Consider the following 14,287-nt stretch of genomic DNA (forward strand, 5'->3'; position numbering starts at 1 on the left):
GAGGGTGCTGAGCTAGGGGGTGCTGAGCTCGTTTTTGGGGGTGCTTGAGCACCCCCAAAACTAGGCTAAACACGCCCCTGGTTCATTGAGATATTGTTTAAAATGTTACTTTTCAAAGGGGGTGGACTCATTTACGCTCAGCACTGAATGTATAATAATAATATCTTGGACAGTGGCACAGTGGTGTAGTGGTTAGCGCTGTCGCCTCACAGCAAGAAGGTCCGGGTTCGAGCCCCGTGGCCGGCGAGGGCCTTTCTGTGCAGAGTTTGCATGTTCTCCCCGTGTCCGCGTGGGTTTCCTCCGGGTGCTCCGGTTTCCCCCACAGTCCAAAGACATGCAGGTTAGGTTAACTGGTGACTCTAAATTGAGCGTAGGTGTGAATGTGAGTGTGAATGGTTGTCTGTGTCTATGTGTCAGCCCTGTGATGACCTGGCGACTTGTCCAGGGTGTACCCCGCCTTTCGCCCGTAGTCAGCTGGGATAGGCTCCAGCTTGCCTGCGACCCTGTAGAACAGGATAAAGCGGCTACAGATAATGAGATGAGATGAGATATCTTGGACGCCCCTAGTGGCATGTTTAGTATGTTTCACTTTACTCCATTCCGACAGGTGGCGCTGATGAGCTCTTATTCCTCTCTGTAGCGAGCAGAGTTCACGAAGAACAGGAGAACGTTTCCTCCACATGTCGTATCTGCTGGAGTGTGTCTAACTCTTGAGTATTTACACTGCGAAGAAAATGCGAATAAAAAAAGGGAAAGAGAAGAAAAAGCTTCCTCAAGACCCAGTTAAGGATTTTGAGAAATGGAAAAAGAGGCATGACAAAAGCAAGAAAAAAACAAAACAGCCGAAGAAGAAACGCGAGTGGGAGACAGAAAGAGAAAACATCCAGAAGCTGGTCGCTAAATACACACAGGCAAGTTCATCCGTATTATACACTACCGTTCAAAAGTTTGGGGTCACTTTGAAATGTCCTTATTTTTGAAAGAAAAGCACTGTTCTTTTCAATGAAGATCACTTTAAACTAATCAGAAATCCACTCTATACATTGCTAATGTGCTAAATGACTATTCTAGCTGCAAATGTGTGGTTTTTGGTGCAATATCTCCATAGGTGTATAGAGGCCCATTTCCAGCAACTCTCACTCCAGTGTTCTAATGGTACAATGTGTTTGCTCATTGCCTCAGAAGGCTAATGGATGATTAGAAAACCCTTGTACAATCATGTTAGCACAGCTGAAAACAGTTGAGCTCTTTAGAGAAGCTATAAAACTGACCTTCCTTTGAGCAGATTGAGTTTCTGGAGCATCACATTTGTGGGGTCGATTAAATGCTCAAAATGGCCAGAAAAATGTCTTGACTATATTTTCTGTTCATTTTACAACTTATGGTGGGAAATAAAAGTGTGACTTTTCATGGAAAACACAAAATTGTCTGGGTGACCCCAAACTTTTGAACGGTAGTGTACATCCTACTGTACTGGATAGTAAACACACACAGCCAGGGGTTTAACATTCAACAGACTAGTGTGCAGAGAAAAGGGGCTTTTCTGCTTCCATGTTATTCCACCTTAATTCTTTTGTGGTTGGTTGTACAGGTGTGTATTAGTAGTGTTAATATTTAGTGAATATTGCCTATTTAATAACATAATTATAATTAAATCAGTGTTTTAAAGGCGAATGCTAAAAACTAGCTTTTTGAACTGGGGCTTCATGTGTTGTCTGAGTGCATGACGTCATTGCTCATCACAGTGACTTAAAGGTGCAATGTTTTAATTTCTAAAACCGTTTCCCTTAAAGGAACAGTCCACCGTACTTCCATCATGAAATATGCTCTTATCTGAATTGAGACGAGCTGCTCCGTACCTATCCGAGCTTTGCGCGACCTCCCAGTCAGTCAGACGCGCTGTCACTCCTGTTAGCAATGTAGCTAGGCTCAGTATGGCCAACGGTATTTTTTGGGGCTGTAGTTAGATGCGACCAAACTCTTCCGCGTTTTTCCTGTTTACATAGGTTTATATGACCAGTGATATGAAACAAGTTCAGTTACACAAATTGAAACGTAGCGATTTTCTATGCTATGGAAAGTCCGCACTATAATTAATGACAGGCGTACTAACACCTTCTGCGCGCTTCGGCAGCGCATTGATACGGAGCTCAGATATCAATGCGCTGCCGAAGCGCGCAGAAGGTGTTAGTACGCCTGTCATTATAGTGCGGACTTTCCATAGCATAGAAAATCGCTACGTTTCAATTTGCGTAACTGAACTTGTTTTATATCACTGGTCATATAAACCTATGTAAACAGGAAAAACGCGGAAGAGTTTGGTCGCATCTAACTACAGCCCCAAAAAATACCATTGGCCATGCTGAGCCTAGCTACATTGCTAACAGGAGTGACAGCGCGTCTGACTGCGTCTGACTGACTGGGAGGTCACGCAAAGCTCGGAGAGGTACGGAGCAGCTCGTCTCAATTCAGATAAGAGCATATTTCATTATGGAAGTACGGTGGACTGTTCCTTTAAATATAAATTCTATACACAACTGTTTAGTTATTTTCCTTTTCCACATGCTTTCAGTAGAAGTTTGTTTTATTTATTTATTTTAATAAAGTAAGGTGGCTTCAACGAATCTGCGTCTCTAAATCACACACTTGTTTCAAATCATTTTTCAGTTCGCATCATTTGGCTGAGTTTCATGAACTACACAATCAGAAAATAAAGTGCATTATTGTTCGTTTAGGGCTACAGTGGCTCGTCACTGATGCAGGACCCTCGAAGGGACTTATTTGTACTCTTTATATATTGCCTGGGAACATGTATGGTCTTAAAAAGGCATACATAGTACCTTAGGGGAACTGAAGTCTTTCCATCCATCCATTATCTGTAGCCGCTTTATCCTGTTCTACAGGGTCGCAGGCAAGCTGGAGCCTATCCCAGCTGACTACGGGCGAAAGGCGGGGTACACCCTGGACAAGTCGCCAGGTCATCACAGGGCTGACACATAGACACAGACAACCATTCACACTCACATTCACACCTACGCTCAATTTAGAGTCACCGGTTAACCTAACCTGCATGTCTTTGGACTGTGGGGGAAACCGGAGCACCCAGAGGAAACCGACACGGGGAGAACATGCAAACTCCGCACAGAAAGGCCCTCGCCGGCCACGGGGCTCGAACCCGGACCTTCTTGCTGTGAGGCAACAGCGCTAACCACTACACCACCGTGCCTGAGTGGATAGTATGTCCATCCTTGACTCTTGTACGCTACATAAATGGGAATTAAAAATATATATTTTTGAGAGTTAAACTTGACCGCAAAGTTGGCATTCGAGTTGCCCCACTGAGCCAGCCAGCCCTGAGTGCGTGACGTCACAGCGGTAACTGGTTTTAAGGCTGACGCCTTTGACAGCTATAGACCAAAGTCATATAAATAAAAATTTATGGTGAAAGTAAGAAATACCGTCACGGACTTGCTCAACTAAGACTGATTTGACTTCATTGATTGTGGGTTGACTCTCATTAAAACAGGATGGGTGTTATAACTTATGCAACATACATGTACATGCATGCATTTTCACTGATAAAACGTAAAAGGCTCATTAAATAATCAGATGAACTGAGACAATCACATTCTGAAGCAAATTAAATAATCTCATACCGCTAACTTAAACACACAATACAACATGGATTAATCTAAATGCAGTTAAACAAGTGTTGTCATTTTTGTTGTTTTGTATCCAAATGAGAGTCGGAGCTTACCCGTCTGTGTTCTCGCTTCTTGAAGGCCGATCTTGTGGCTGATTGTTTTGAAACAATCTGACTTTCAGTTGTTTGTTCAGTTCTCTGTTCATTCGCTTCTTCCACGTAAGGGCGAGATGGCAGCAATATCCAGTTTAGAAATCAGATGGCTGCTCCACTCATTCTCTGTTTTGTCCATACGGAGTACTCCGCCATTACTGCTCGGCTCAGGCAGTTACTAAAACCCTGGACACGACGGGACATCACCGGTTTTAGCAACAACCGCAGGAAGGTCACTGCCCGAGCGATATGTCACGTCCCGTTCCATCCCAGGTTTTAGCAACAACCCTCGGCTCACTCCGGGAGGACTGGTTTGCACCAGTCTGAATTTGCTTTTTAAAAATAAATAAAATACTTGTAGTTTTCTTTTTCTTTAATTGTTGATACTGCACCCTCTTTCAATACGGGCTTATAGCCAACGCTCTTCAACAGATCAGAGGTCTCGTACGAGTCTTCAGTAAAATGTGCAGAGCAGAGGAGAGACCACTTCGTTGGTGCCCAATGTGCCCGTGAACTTCTCGTAAAACGCGTCCAAATCTTTGCAGTTTGAACATTCTTGGGCCATGAATGCAACGTAAATCCACCTTCTGTCGTGTTGCTGCACCGGCCAGCAACACATCTACGTGGCATTGGCGATAAATTAGCTCAAAATGGAGGATCGGAGTTGCAGTCAGCTCTGTGTTTTAGTATAGCGGAAATGGCGATGAGACCGATATAATTCCTGCTTAAGGACGTCAAGGTCATTCACAAATTTATCAAGCTCATGATGCAGATTTGCATTTAATATCTAGTTTATAATGAATTTCTCATCTACAAAGTATCCAGATGGGGAAAAAAACCCCCGAACATGTTCACAATATAACTTCCTAATACTACTGAGGTATGATTCAAAATGGTATCAAAATGACAGTCTCCGTAGTGTCCATAGGCCCCACCATGTACACAATGCTGAGAGACGTACAATAACTATGAAGTGTCTTTAGTAACAACACAATATGTCTATATGGTACTTGGAATGTCTTGCTGAATTACAAAATGCAGGACAATTAACTCACGTGTAGTGTCTGCGGCCCCCGTGTTATCTCATACAAAGAGTCAATTACATAAAAAGCTATAGGCAACTTATTGAAGTAATCAGGGAAAATCATTCATTTTTTTCTGTATGTGACAGAAACCAGGCCTTTCAATTATATAATTCGGGCTACACCCTGTATTTCTAAATTGGGCGTTTTCCGTCGTAAGACAGGGTAATTTGGGCTTTTCTGCATGCGCAAAGTGCTGTTTTCCGAGCGCTCTGTGTTTAAACCTGCTGCTGCTTTTTTAGCTACAAAGTTATGAATAAAGAGATGTATGAATGTTATTTTTACCTTTATTGCAAAATGTCTATAGCAGGCTTTCGTCTAAACGGGGGAACAGGGGCGCTGCGCCCTCTTACTCTCGGCGTGCGCCCCCTTACCGACTCCGTGAAAACATCCCAGCAACACTACGTGACAATGTGTCTGATCATCAAATACGTTATAATTGCTCCAAAAATCTTCCAATCATAGTAGATACACCGCCAGACGGTGCAAAAACAATCCGAATTGGCGTTTTCCAGACTGAGGCGCCATGTTGTTTACTTGTCGCGGCTGCTTTCGCGAGATTTGACATGGGTTACATACAAGGTCAGCTGACTTGTAGAGCGAGATTTCTCGAGACTGAATGACCTTTCACCCACCGGCGCGGGAGCTTTTGACAGAAGTAGTTCGCGAGTTGGTTTTGTTGACACTTGGGCATTTAAAGATGTCATCCCGCGGCACGAAACGGAAGAAAGCCGAAGACTGTCCGGGGCAGAAGATGATTACTTCTTTCTTTTTCCATGTTGACAGACAATTTGTTACAATTTCCCTCTCAGATAGCCTCAGAATGTCCCATTGGAGCCTCAATTTTTCAAAGGCTTCGCACGGCGGGGGGTGACAACCGGCACCCCCCGCCGCCCCCTTGCCATGGTGAGTGCCCTCATACTAAATTTTTCTAGAAAAAACCCTGGTCTATAGCATTAATCCCTCTCGATGTACGTGTACATGACAAAAATAATTAGAATACAGTTTGTTAGTATTTAAAAGCTGTGTTTGGGCCTGAGGAGAGCCTGGAGGAAAGGAGCCTGGGAATGAAAACGCAAGTTCTGCACTGTTTCCGTCAGAGAGACAAACCTGTAGCAGACCTGCGACAATAGGTCGCGTTAACCGACAATTGTCCGTCATTGACGGATTTTTTTTTAGCTATGACGGAAAAATCTGAAGGCCGTCGGTCATTTTGACGGATGTTTACCGTTACCATTACCAATAACAATAATCGCCTAATAATAACAATAATAAAACATAATGAAACACACAATTGAAATGATTGGCAAGTTGTGGCAGAGTTTTCTTACATACAGTATACATAGTCTTCACTGCCATCACTTTCAATCTGAGCCGACGTTGCGGCAGTCTTGATGTTCAGTGCATAGGCTACTCATGTATACACTGTAGGCACTGCGCAAGGCTGTTCCCCCCATCGCGCTCCTGACCGCGCTCTGACTTTTCTAACCACTAGCACAGTGAGATGGATTAATGTTTCCCTTCTCTGCAGAAGACACGTCATTTTTGCTATTAAAAAAAAAGAGATGCATTGGGTTGTTTGTGTCGTTTCCCTGCCTGCACGTCTTAATGCAATAGCGCTCATTTAGGCTAGTTGTTTTCTTGTTTTTAAAATGAAACAAATGTCGATTTATTGTATTCTTCCCCAGCAAGCTTAGGAAGCTTAGGAACATCACTGCTCGAATATCTGCTAAACTATCATTTTAATGAGAGCACGGGTAGACAAACTAACATTTAAACATAACTTTGTTTTATTTAAGACCTTCCGTGTCGGCCCACTACGGGTCACCGCGGGGTGCAGCTGCACCACTGGTGCAGAAAGACCGCATGCTGCAGGATTTCCTCCCTATGAAGAGAGTACTAGCAGGGTCGGGAAATCCAACTTTCAGAGGCTCTTGCCGGCTTCTGATCACTTCCCTGGGAGAAATGTTTCCCGACTTCAGAACTTTGGCTGAAGTGGCGCTGGCTATTCCAGTCTCCAGTGTCGCAGCAGAGCGCGGGTTCAGCCTTCAGAATAAAATTAAAACGTCAATGAGAAGTCGTCTGTCCGAGGCAAAGACGCAAAATTTAATGACAATTGCCTCGGCAGCAGTCTCCATTGACAACTTTGATTATGCACAAGCGAGCTCCCAATTTAAATCCATGCGGGCCAGAAGGAAGGTTTGAGCTCACGCAAACAGGTCAAATTAGATTGTCACTTAAATCATTGTAGTGGACTGTTCATATTTTAACTGCAATTGTCTTGCTACGTTGTAAAATAACATTGTTCATATGCCCGTTAAGGCACAACAGCCGCAGTGTTTTTAGCGGAGGGAAAATGGGTTCACAAGTGACCGAACGTCAGAATCTCTGTTCATCTTTTTGCATCATAAATACATAAATAAATGATTAAATAATACAAGCTTGTTCTGTGAATTAATTTTTAAATGAAAATGAGTCCATGAAAACACAAGTTATTAAATATATAGCATTTATAGCCTATATACATTGTCATTTAAAAGTTAAAATAAAATGACAGATAATAATGGACAATGACAGAATTTTTACGACCCTGTCCGTCAAAATGACGGACAATGAAAAAGTCTAACGCAACCACTGCCTGCGACACAAAAGGTTTTTCAGTCCCATCACAAGAATCGGCAGCGCAATTCACAGCATGTAGTCGGGTAAAAGATCTTCATTTAAATGAAAGGCCAGTGTCCAAGACTATCAACAACAAGAGGACCAAGCGCCAAGTCACTGATTCCCCTTTTCCACCAAAGCAGTTCCAGGGCTGGTTCGGGGCCAGTGCTTAGTTTGGAACCGGGTTTTCTGTTTCCACTGACAAAGAACTGGCTCTGGGGCCAGAAAAACTGGTTCCAGGCTAGCACCAACTGGGCCAGAGGAAAGAACCACTTACGTCAGCGGGGGGGCGGAGTTGTTAAGACCAACAACAATAACAAGACCACGAAAGATCGCCATTTTTAAGCGATGAGAAGCAGCAGCTGTACAAACGCGAAGTCATTTATTATTGTTGTTGTTTTTGCTTCGATATTCGCGCCAAGGTTTATGCAAACGTAGCGACGTAACTGACGTATACAGCGACGTAACTGACGTATACAGTGACGTAATGACGTCTTCTCTTAGCACCGCGAGCGATGGAAAAGCAAGCTGATTCCACCCACACTTACACAACTGTGTGTATTTAAGATGCAAGCTGGATCTTAAATACCCACAGCTGTGTCCTGAACAGCTCTCTTTTATTCAGTCTTTTACCTGATTTAAATCATATGACACTAGGTATCAGAGAGATATTGCAGTTGAGGTCAGATAATGTGGGATATCAGGCTATTTTTAGGTTTTTAAATAATATAGGAATTGTTAGGACAATTCATGCTCCAGTCCAGAAGGTGGCGGTAATGCACCTAAAAGCTGTTTGCCAACCGCCATAAAACAATATGAAAGAAGGTTTACCTAATGTGGAAATCCCACTCTGGTTATTGGTACGCGAGTCTCGCGCCTCCATGAAATCATGGCGTGCCGATCACCGTTGATGGAGAATTCGTGCTCTGCGCAAGGCTTACAGCTAGTTCGACGAACCCAGAACAACATGGGAATGGTGCGGATTTCGCGTCAATTACAAGAAATGCATGCTAATTCTCGCTAATTTTGGTGTTTTCAAAGAAGAAAGTCAAGGTTTGATGCAGCCAAGCGTATTTAATCGACACTTCAGTTTTTTTTTTATTTTTTTTTTTAACTTTTGGTAGCATATTTTGGGCGCCTTTATAATTTGGGCACCGACGACGTTATCCGTCACAGGTTTCATGTAATTGAAAGGCCTGGCTATAGGCTACTTATTGAAGTAATCAGGAAAAATAAATCATTTTCTCTGTATGTGACAAACAAATACACAAGGAACTTTTTTTTCACGATATTTGGAAGATTTAATTACAGTTCAAAACACCACATGCTGCGAATTCTGATCTTGCTAAAGTTAAAACCAAGTATTGGGATAATATTGCTTTTAAAAATTGTAGACCTGAATATTGTTAATCAGAACATGAAAAGCATCCTTTATAAGCTAATAAATGCTTTGAAAACAATTCAAAATAGTTGGGAGTTGTAACTGACGACCTTGTAATGTCCGTAGCCCCTTCACAGTAATAATCTTCAAACCATAAAAATCATAATTTTTTTTGAATTCAGCTAGATTGGAATATAAATTTACACATCATTGTAGAGATGTAAATGATAAGACAAATGTACATTAATGACAAATTTCAAGTCAAGTTTATTTTTCTAGCGCTTTTAACAATAAACATTGTCGCAAAGCAGCTTTATAGAATTTGAATGACTTTAAACATGAGCTAGTTTTATCCCTAATCGATCCCCGATGAGCACGCCTGTGGCGATGGTGGCAAGGAAAAACTCCCTCAGACGACATGAGGAAGAAACCTCGAGAGGAACCAGACTCAAAAGGGAACCCATCCTCATTTGGGCAACAACAGACAGCCTGACTATAATATTAACAGTTTTAACATGAAGTCAGTTTCGTTGATGCTATAACTCAAATTTCAGACGTTTCTTTTTACAAGGAAGTGTTTATATGACTCTTTTTTTTTCAGTACATATATTAGCAGAGAGCAGTCTTTTCAGTAATGGGGAAGATATTGTTGTTCTCTGCTCTTAATGACTGATTTTACATACCAAATCAATTTGTCAATAATTTTGGCCTTACAAGTATATTTATAGCATTTCTCATTTCTTTATCACAAATGCAAAGTAATATGGCAAAATGTAGTGTCCGTAGGCCCCGATAGTGCTGTAACTTGAATGTATGTAACTTTTTTGCTGTTGAAGGTGAGTGAGAGAAATTTTACAGGTATAAATTAGATATACACTACCGTTCAAAAGTTTGGGGTCACCCAGACAATTTTGTTTTTTCCATGAAAAGTCACACTTTTATTTCCCACCATAAGTTGTAAAATGAATAGAAAATATAGTCAAGACATTTTTCTGGCCATTTTGAGCATTTAATCGACCCCACAAATGTGATGCTCCAGAAACTCAGGCTACATCCACACGACAACGGCAATGAGATGTTATTTAAAAATATATCGCGTCCAAATGGGCAACGGTCAGTAAAATATCAGGTACATATGGCAACGCTTGCTGAAAACGATGCAATACACATGCCACACCTCTAGGGGCGCTGTAAGACGGTCCCTTCGGAGACACCAGAACAATAGAAGTAAGGACGCATGCGCATAAACTATTATGCGCAAGACTTCATATTAGCCACAAAGTCAGAAAAATCTGTTCGTAAAATTACATTATCATGCCCAAATACAATGAAAAGTATTTTTCCAGTCTCACCTGTGAAAGGTAATCCCATGTGATCTCGTTTGGACGGGAAACCTGTTGGTACAGTTAAACGCAGCACATAAATGAGGCATCTTTATTCTCCGCTTTGACCCATCCAATATGGCGGCGAGGATGACGTATGATTCTACGCGGAAGGCGGCGTCTTTAATGGTCCGGAATAAATTGAATGCTACGCGTTGATGGATTAATTTGCTCTTCTATGCCCTTTTTGAGGAATGTATTGTAGGACTTAAACCAACATCTGAAGAGGTGAGATCGTGCCTTTTTTTCCCTATTTTTGCTGACGGGATTGACTCTGCCCTAAGGGCTATTCTCTCTCTCACTTTGCACCATTACACAATAAATATTCACAGTGAAAATATTTTGTAAGCACGTTTCATGAACCAAGTTATAGGATTTGTTGACAACTCGCATCGAGTTCGTTACACTTCTACCCGGCGTGAAGCACTCACAGTCATGTGGTTGTGACGTCATCGTAAACAAATCCGTTCTACTCATCCAGACGACTTCGCAACGGCAACGTTGCCAGATCTTTCCACTCTGGAACCCGTTCTCAAAAGATTGCGTTTTGGGCACCCAAAACGCCGGTGCCGTGTGGATGCCAGGCCGAAACGATAAACAATTGTATCGGATTCACCTGAATCCGTTGCCATGTGGACAGGGCCTCAATTTGCTCAAAGGAAGGTCAGTTTTATAGCTTCTCTAAAGAGCTAAACTGTTTTCAGCTGTGCTAACATGATTGTACAAGGGTTTTCTAATCATCCATTAGCCTTCTGAGGCAATGAGCAAACACATTGTACCATTAGAACACTGGAGTGAGAGTTGCTGGAAATGGGCCTCTATACACCTATGGAGATATTGCACCAAAAACCAGACATTTGCAGCTAGAATAGTCATTTACCACATTAGCAATGTATAGAGTGGATTTCTGATTAGTTTAAAGTGATCTTCATTGAAAAGAACAGTGCTTTTCTTTCAAAAATAAGGACATTTCAAATGGCCCTTTTCCACTACCCTTTTTCAGCTCGCTTCAGCTCACTTCAGCCCGACACGGCTCGCGTTTCGACTACCAAAAACCAGCACGACTCAGCTCGCTTCAGCCCTGCTTAGCCCCTAAAACCCGCACGGTTTTGGAGTGGGGCTGAAGCGAGCCAAGCCGTGCCGAGTGAGGCTGGGGGCGTGAGCAGACACTCCCCTGTTCACTGATTGGTGAGGAGGCATGTCCTCACATGCCCACACACGCCCCGCGAGCGGGCTGGGATCTGTAAACACCGCAAACCCGGAAGAAGAATAATTACGAATTGCGAGAATTTCTGAAGCCTTATGCGCCTCGCCAGTATCTGTTGGCGTTGTCGGTGACAACAAGCCACAGCACCAAGACCAGCAACACTAACGACTCCATGTCCTCCATGTTTATTGCTTACTATTCGGGTCGTGAGACTACCGCTTAAAAGATCACTGAATCAGTGACATACAGAGCATCGTGGACGAGTTCGCGGAGCGCAAGGCTCGTCGTATCCCCTTCAAATAATGCGCACAGTAGGCTATTGATGTTTTATTATGAGCCATGTACAGTATGTCGCCTAATGTTTTTTTTGTTTGAGTTACATGTTCGTTTGAAGGACTTAATGTACAAAATAACATAGTTGCACCCCGTAGTGTTGAAATTGGTAAACACAGTGCATTCAGTGAGGTTTGCACCGCCCTCCTTTTATTTCTGACTCTTCCTGTCACCGTTGCAACCTCTGAGCGCTCATTCGTATGCCCTTCAAATAATGTGCGCAGTATAGGCTATTGATGTTTTATTATGAGCCATGTACAGTATCCTAATGTTTTTTGTTTCTGAGTTACATGTTCGTTTGAAGGACTTGATGTACTAAATAACATAGTTGCACCCGGTAGTGTTGAAATTGGTAAACACCGCAGTTGCGGACATTTTGTAGCCTAAAATGATGTTATGATAAGCTTTAATAAAGGGCCCGGTCATTTGCCCCGCCCCCGACCCGGCTCTGACTTGTTCCGCCACTGTCACTGATGTCACTGTTTGCGCTGCTTAATGACATCACGTGACGTCCACCCACTTTCGCTAACTCCACCCAATGTGTCCACCCACTTCCAGCCAGCACGGTTCAGCGCGGTTGTAGTCGAAATGCAACTCCAACAGCCCCGCTCAGCTCGACTCAGCACGGCACGGCTCAGCCGCGTTTGTAGTGGAAAAGCGGCAAAAGTGACCCCAAACTTTTGAACGGTAATGTAATTTGTGGCAATATACCATAGGTTTCTGCTGGAAAGGACATGGTCAATTTTTGGCCCTCAGCGAGACACATTTGGTCCACATTAGTGATTTTCTGCTGTGAGGAGTTTCTGACACTTGCTCCAGCAAGTCTGGCTGCACACCCAGTTTGGATGTAGCCTTTTGGATCAGCTCGTTGGGAACAAGTTTGAAACTGTTGTGTATTGCAGCAGGTAATGTTGCTGTTTCATAGCTCCAGGGTGCTTGGGTTGATCCTGGGCTCGAGTTACACTCTCTCTCTCTCTCTCTCTCTCTCTCTCTCTCTCTCTCTCTCTCTCTCTCTCATACACACACGCTCTCTCTGCTGGTTTTCTTCCACCTCCCAAATCATGTCTGATAGGTGAATTGATGACTCGAAATAGTGCCGAGGTGTGATTGTGTGTGTCCCATTGAAGGGTGTATTCATGACTCTCACTAAATATCCCTGGGTTAAAGGGCATATCCTGGACCAATTTAGTGTGTGGTTGTGTGTGTGTGTGTGTGTGTGTTTTTTTTTGTTTTTTTTTATATGAAAGTATGTCCCTTTACACACTCCTCCAGAAGGGTAATTTTGCACAAGGCCATCTGTCTACAGCAGAAAAAAATAAAATAAAACACGTCTGGAAAAATCCCAAGGGAGTCTGAAGCCATATTGATCCAGATTCGTGACATCACGTGCCGATCCGCCAGCAGGCTGAGAGACAAACACAGGAACACCTAATTTCGAGTATAGTCTCTCTTATTTCTTACCCTGGCTTCAGTCAACTTGTGAATTGCCAATTTTCTAGGTCTTTTTTTTCTCGGCTCTGCTTTGATCCTCGGCTTCTGGGTGCCTCGTACGAGGCACTCCCATTTCTCTCTCATTGTCCGGTCTTTTGGGAAACGATGAGTACTAATCCCATCATGATTGGTGTTGCTACACCCTCCTACGATACATCTGTTAACCATTTTAATAATTACGTGATAACGTTGAAGAAATTTGGAGAAAACCACCAGGTCGTTTTCTCATAAACAAACCAGCGCTGACGTAGGATTCAGAGCGAGGCGTCCCGCACGCGACGTCACAAAAATCAATGTTTGCCGGGAAATCCAAATGCCAAGTTTTTTCAGAGGCGGACCAATTCGCCTCAAATAGCTTGATTTCAACTGAATTTTTCTGGTATTGTGCAAGGTAAAAAAATTGCACAAAATGCAAAATGTGACAGATATTTGACCAAAGTTTAATATAAAATAGGAGAATTACATTGATCTTGCTCCTAAATATACCCAAGATGTGCCCTTTAAGCTTTGGTTCCATCACAACCCTGACCAAGCTAAGTGGTTACTGGTGGTGGTTCATCATCATCCAAACTAAGTGCTGAGTTGAAGTGATTCCATCTTCTGGAGCTACATCTGATTTTATCAGTTTTTATCATATAGTATTAGAAACCATATAAGCAAGTGTATCAGATACTGAAGAACGTGATGTGGTCATGATTTGGACAGTCACAGTGTACAGATGGTAGTTCAGACGCCAGATGTCTTGTCTTGGCTTTATTATTTTTGCTGGAATTTGGAATATTGGATACTTTTTTCATTACTCTTCAAAAAGCATCAGCTCTTCAGTCACCATTTAAGAAAATTGAGCAGATTTTTTCCTTCCCTCTGCCGTCCGTCCGGTCACGTTTTCATTTCTGGGTCATATCTTTAAAACTACTGAAGATATAGTCATGAAACTGTAAACTGGTGCCTTTT

General features: G+C 42.7%; 1 protein-coding gene across 2 annotated transcripts in view; it reads left to right on the top strand.

The window, feature by feature from the left end:
• The first annotated feature begins 648 nt into the window (after nucleotides 1-648).
• The window catches only part of ddx10 (DEAD (Asp-Glu-Ala-Asp) box polypeptide 10), a 112,889-nt gene continuing 99,250 nt past the window's right edge, over nucleotides 649-14,287 (top strand). For both annotated transcript variants that reach the window (XM_060936161.1, XM_060936162.1), the window contains exon 1: nucleotides 649-911. In XM_060936161.1, the coding sequence (XP_060792144.1) occupies nucleotides 735-911 (177 nt within the window). In that variant the 5' untranslated portion in view covers nucleotides 649-734. The remainder of the gene's footprint in view (nucleotides 912-14,287) is intronic.

This window comes from Neoarius graeffei, chromosome 12 (assembly GCF_027579695.1).
Source record: "Neoarius graeffei isolate fNeoGra1 chromosome 12, fNeoGra1.pri, whole genome shotgun sequence".
NCBI lineage: Eukaryota > Metazoa > Chordata > Actinopteri > Siluriformes > Ariidae > Neoarius > Neoarius graeffei.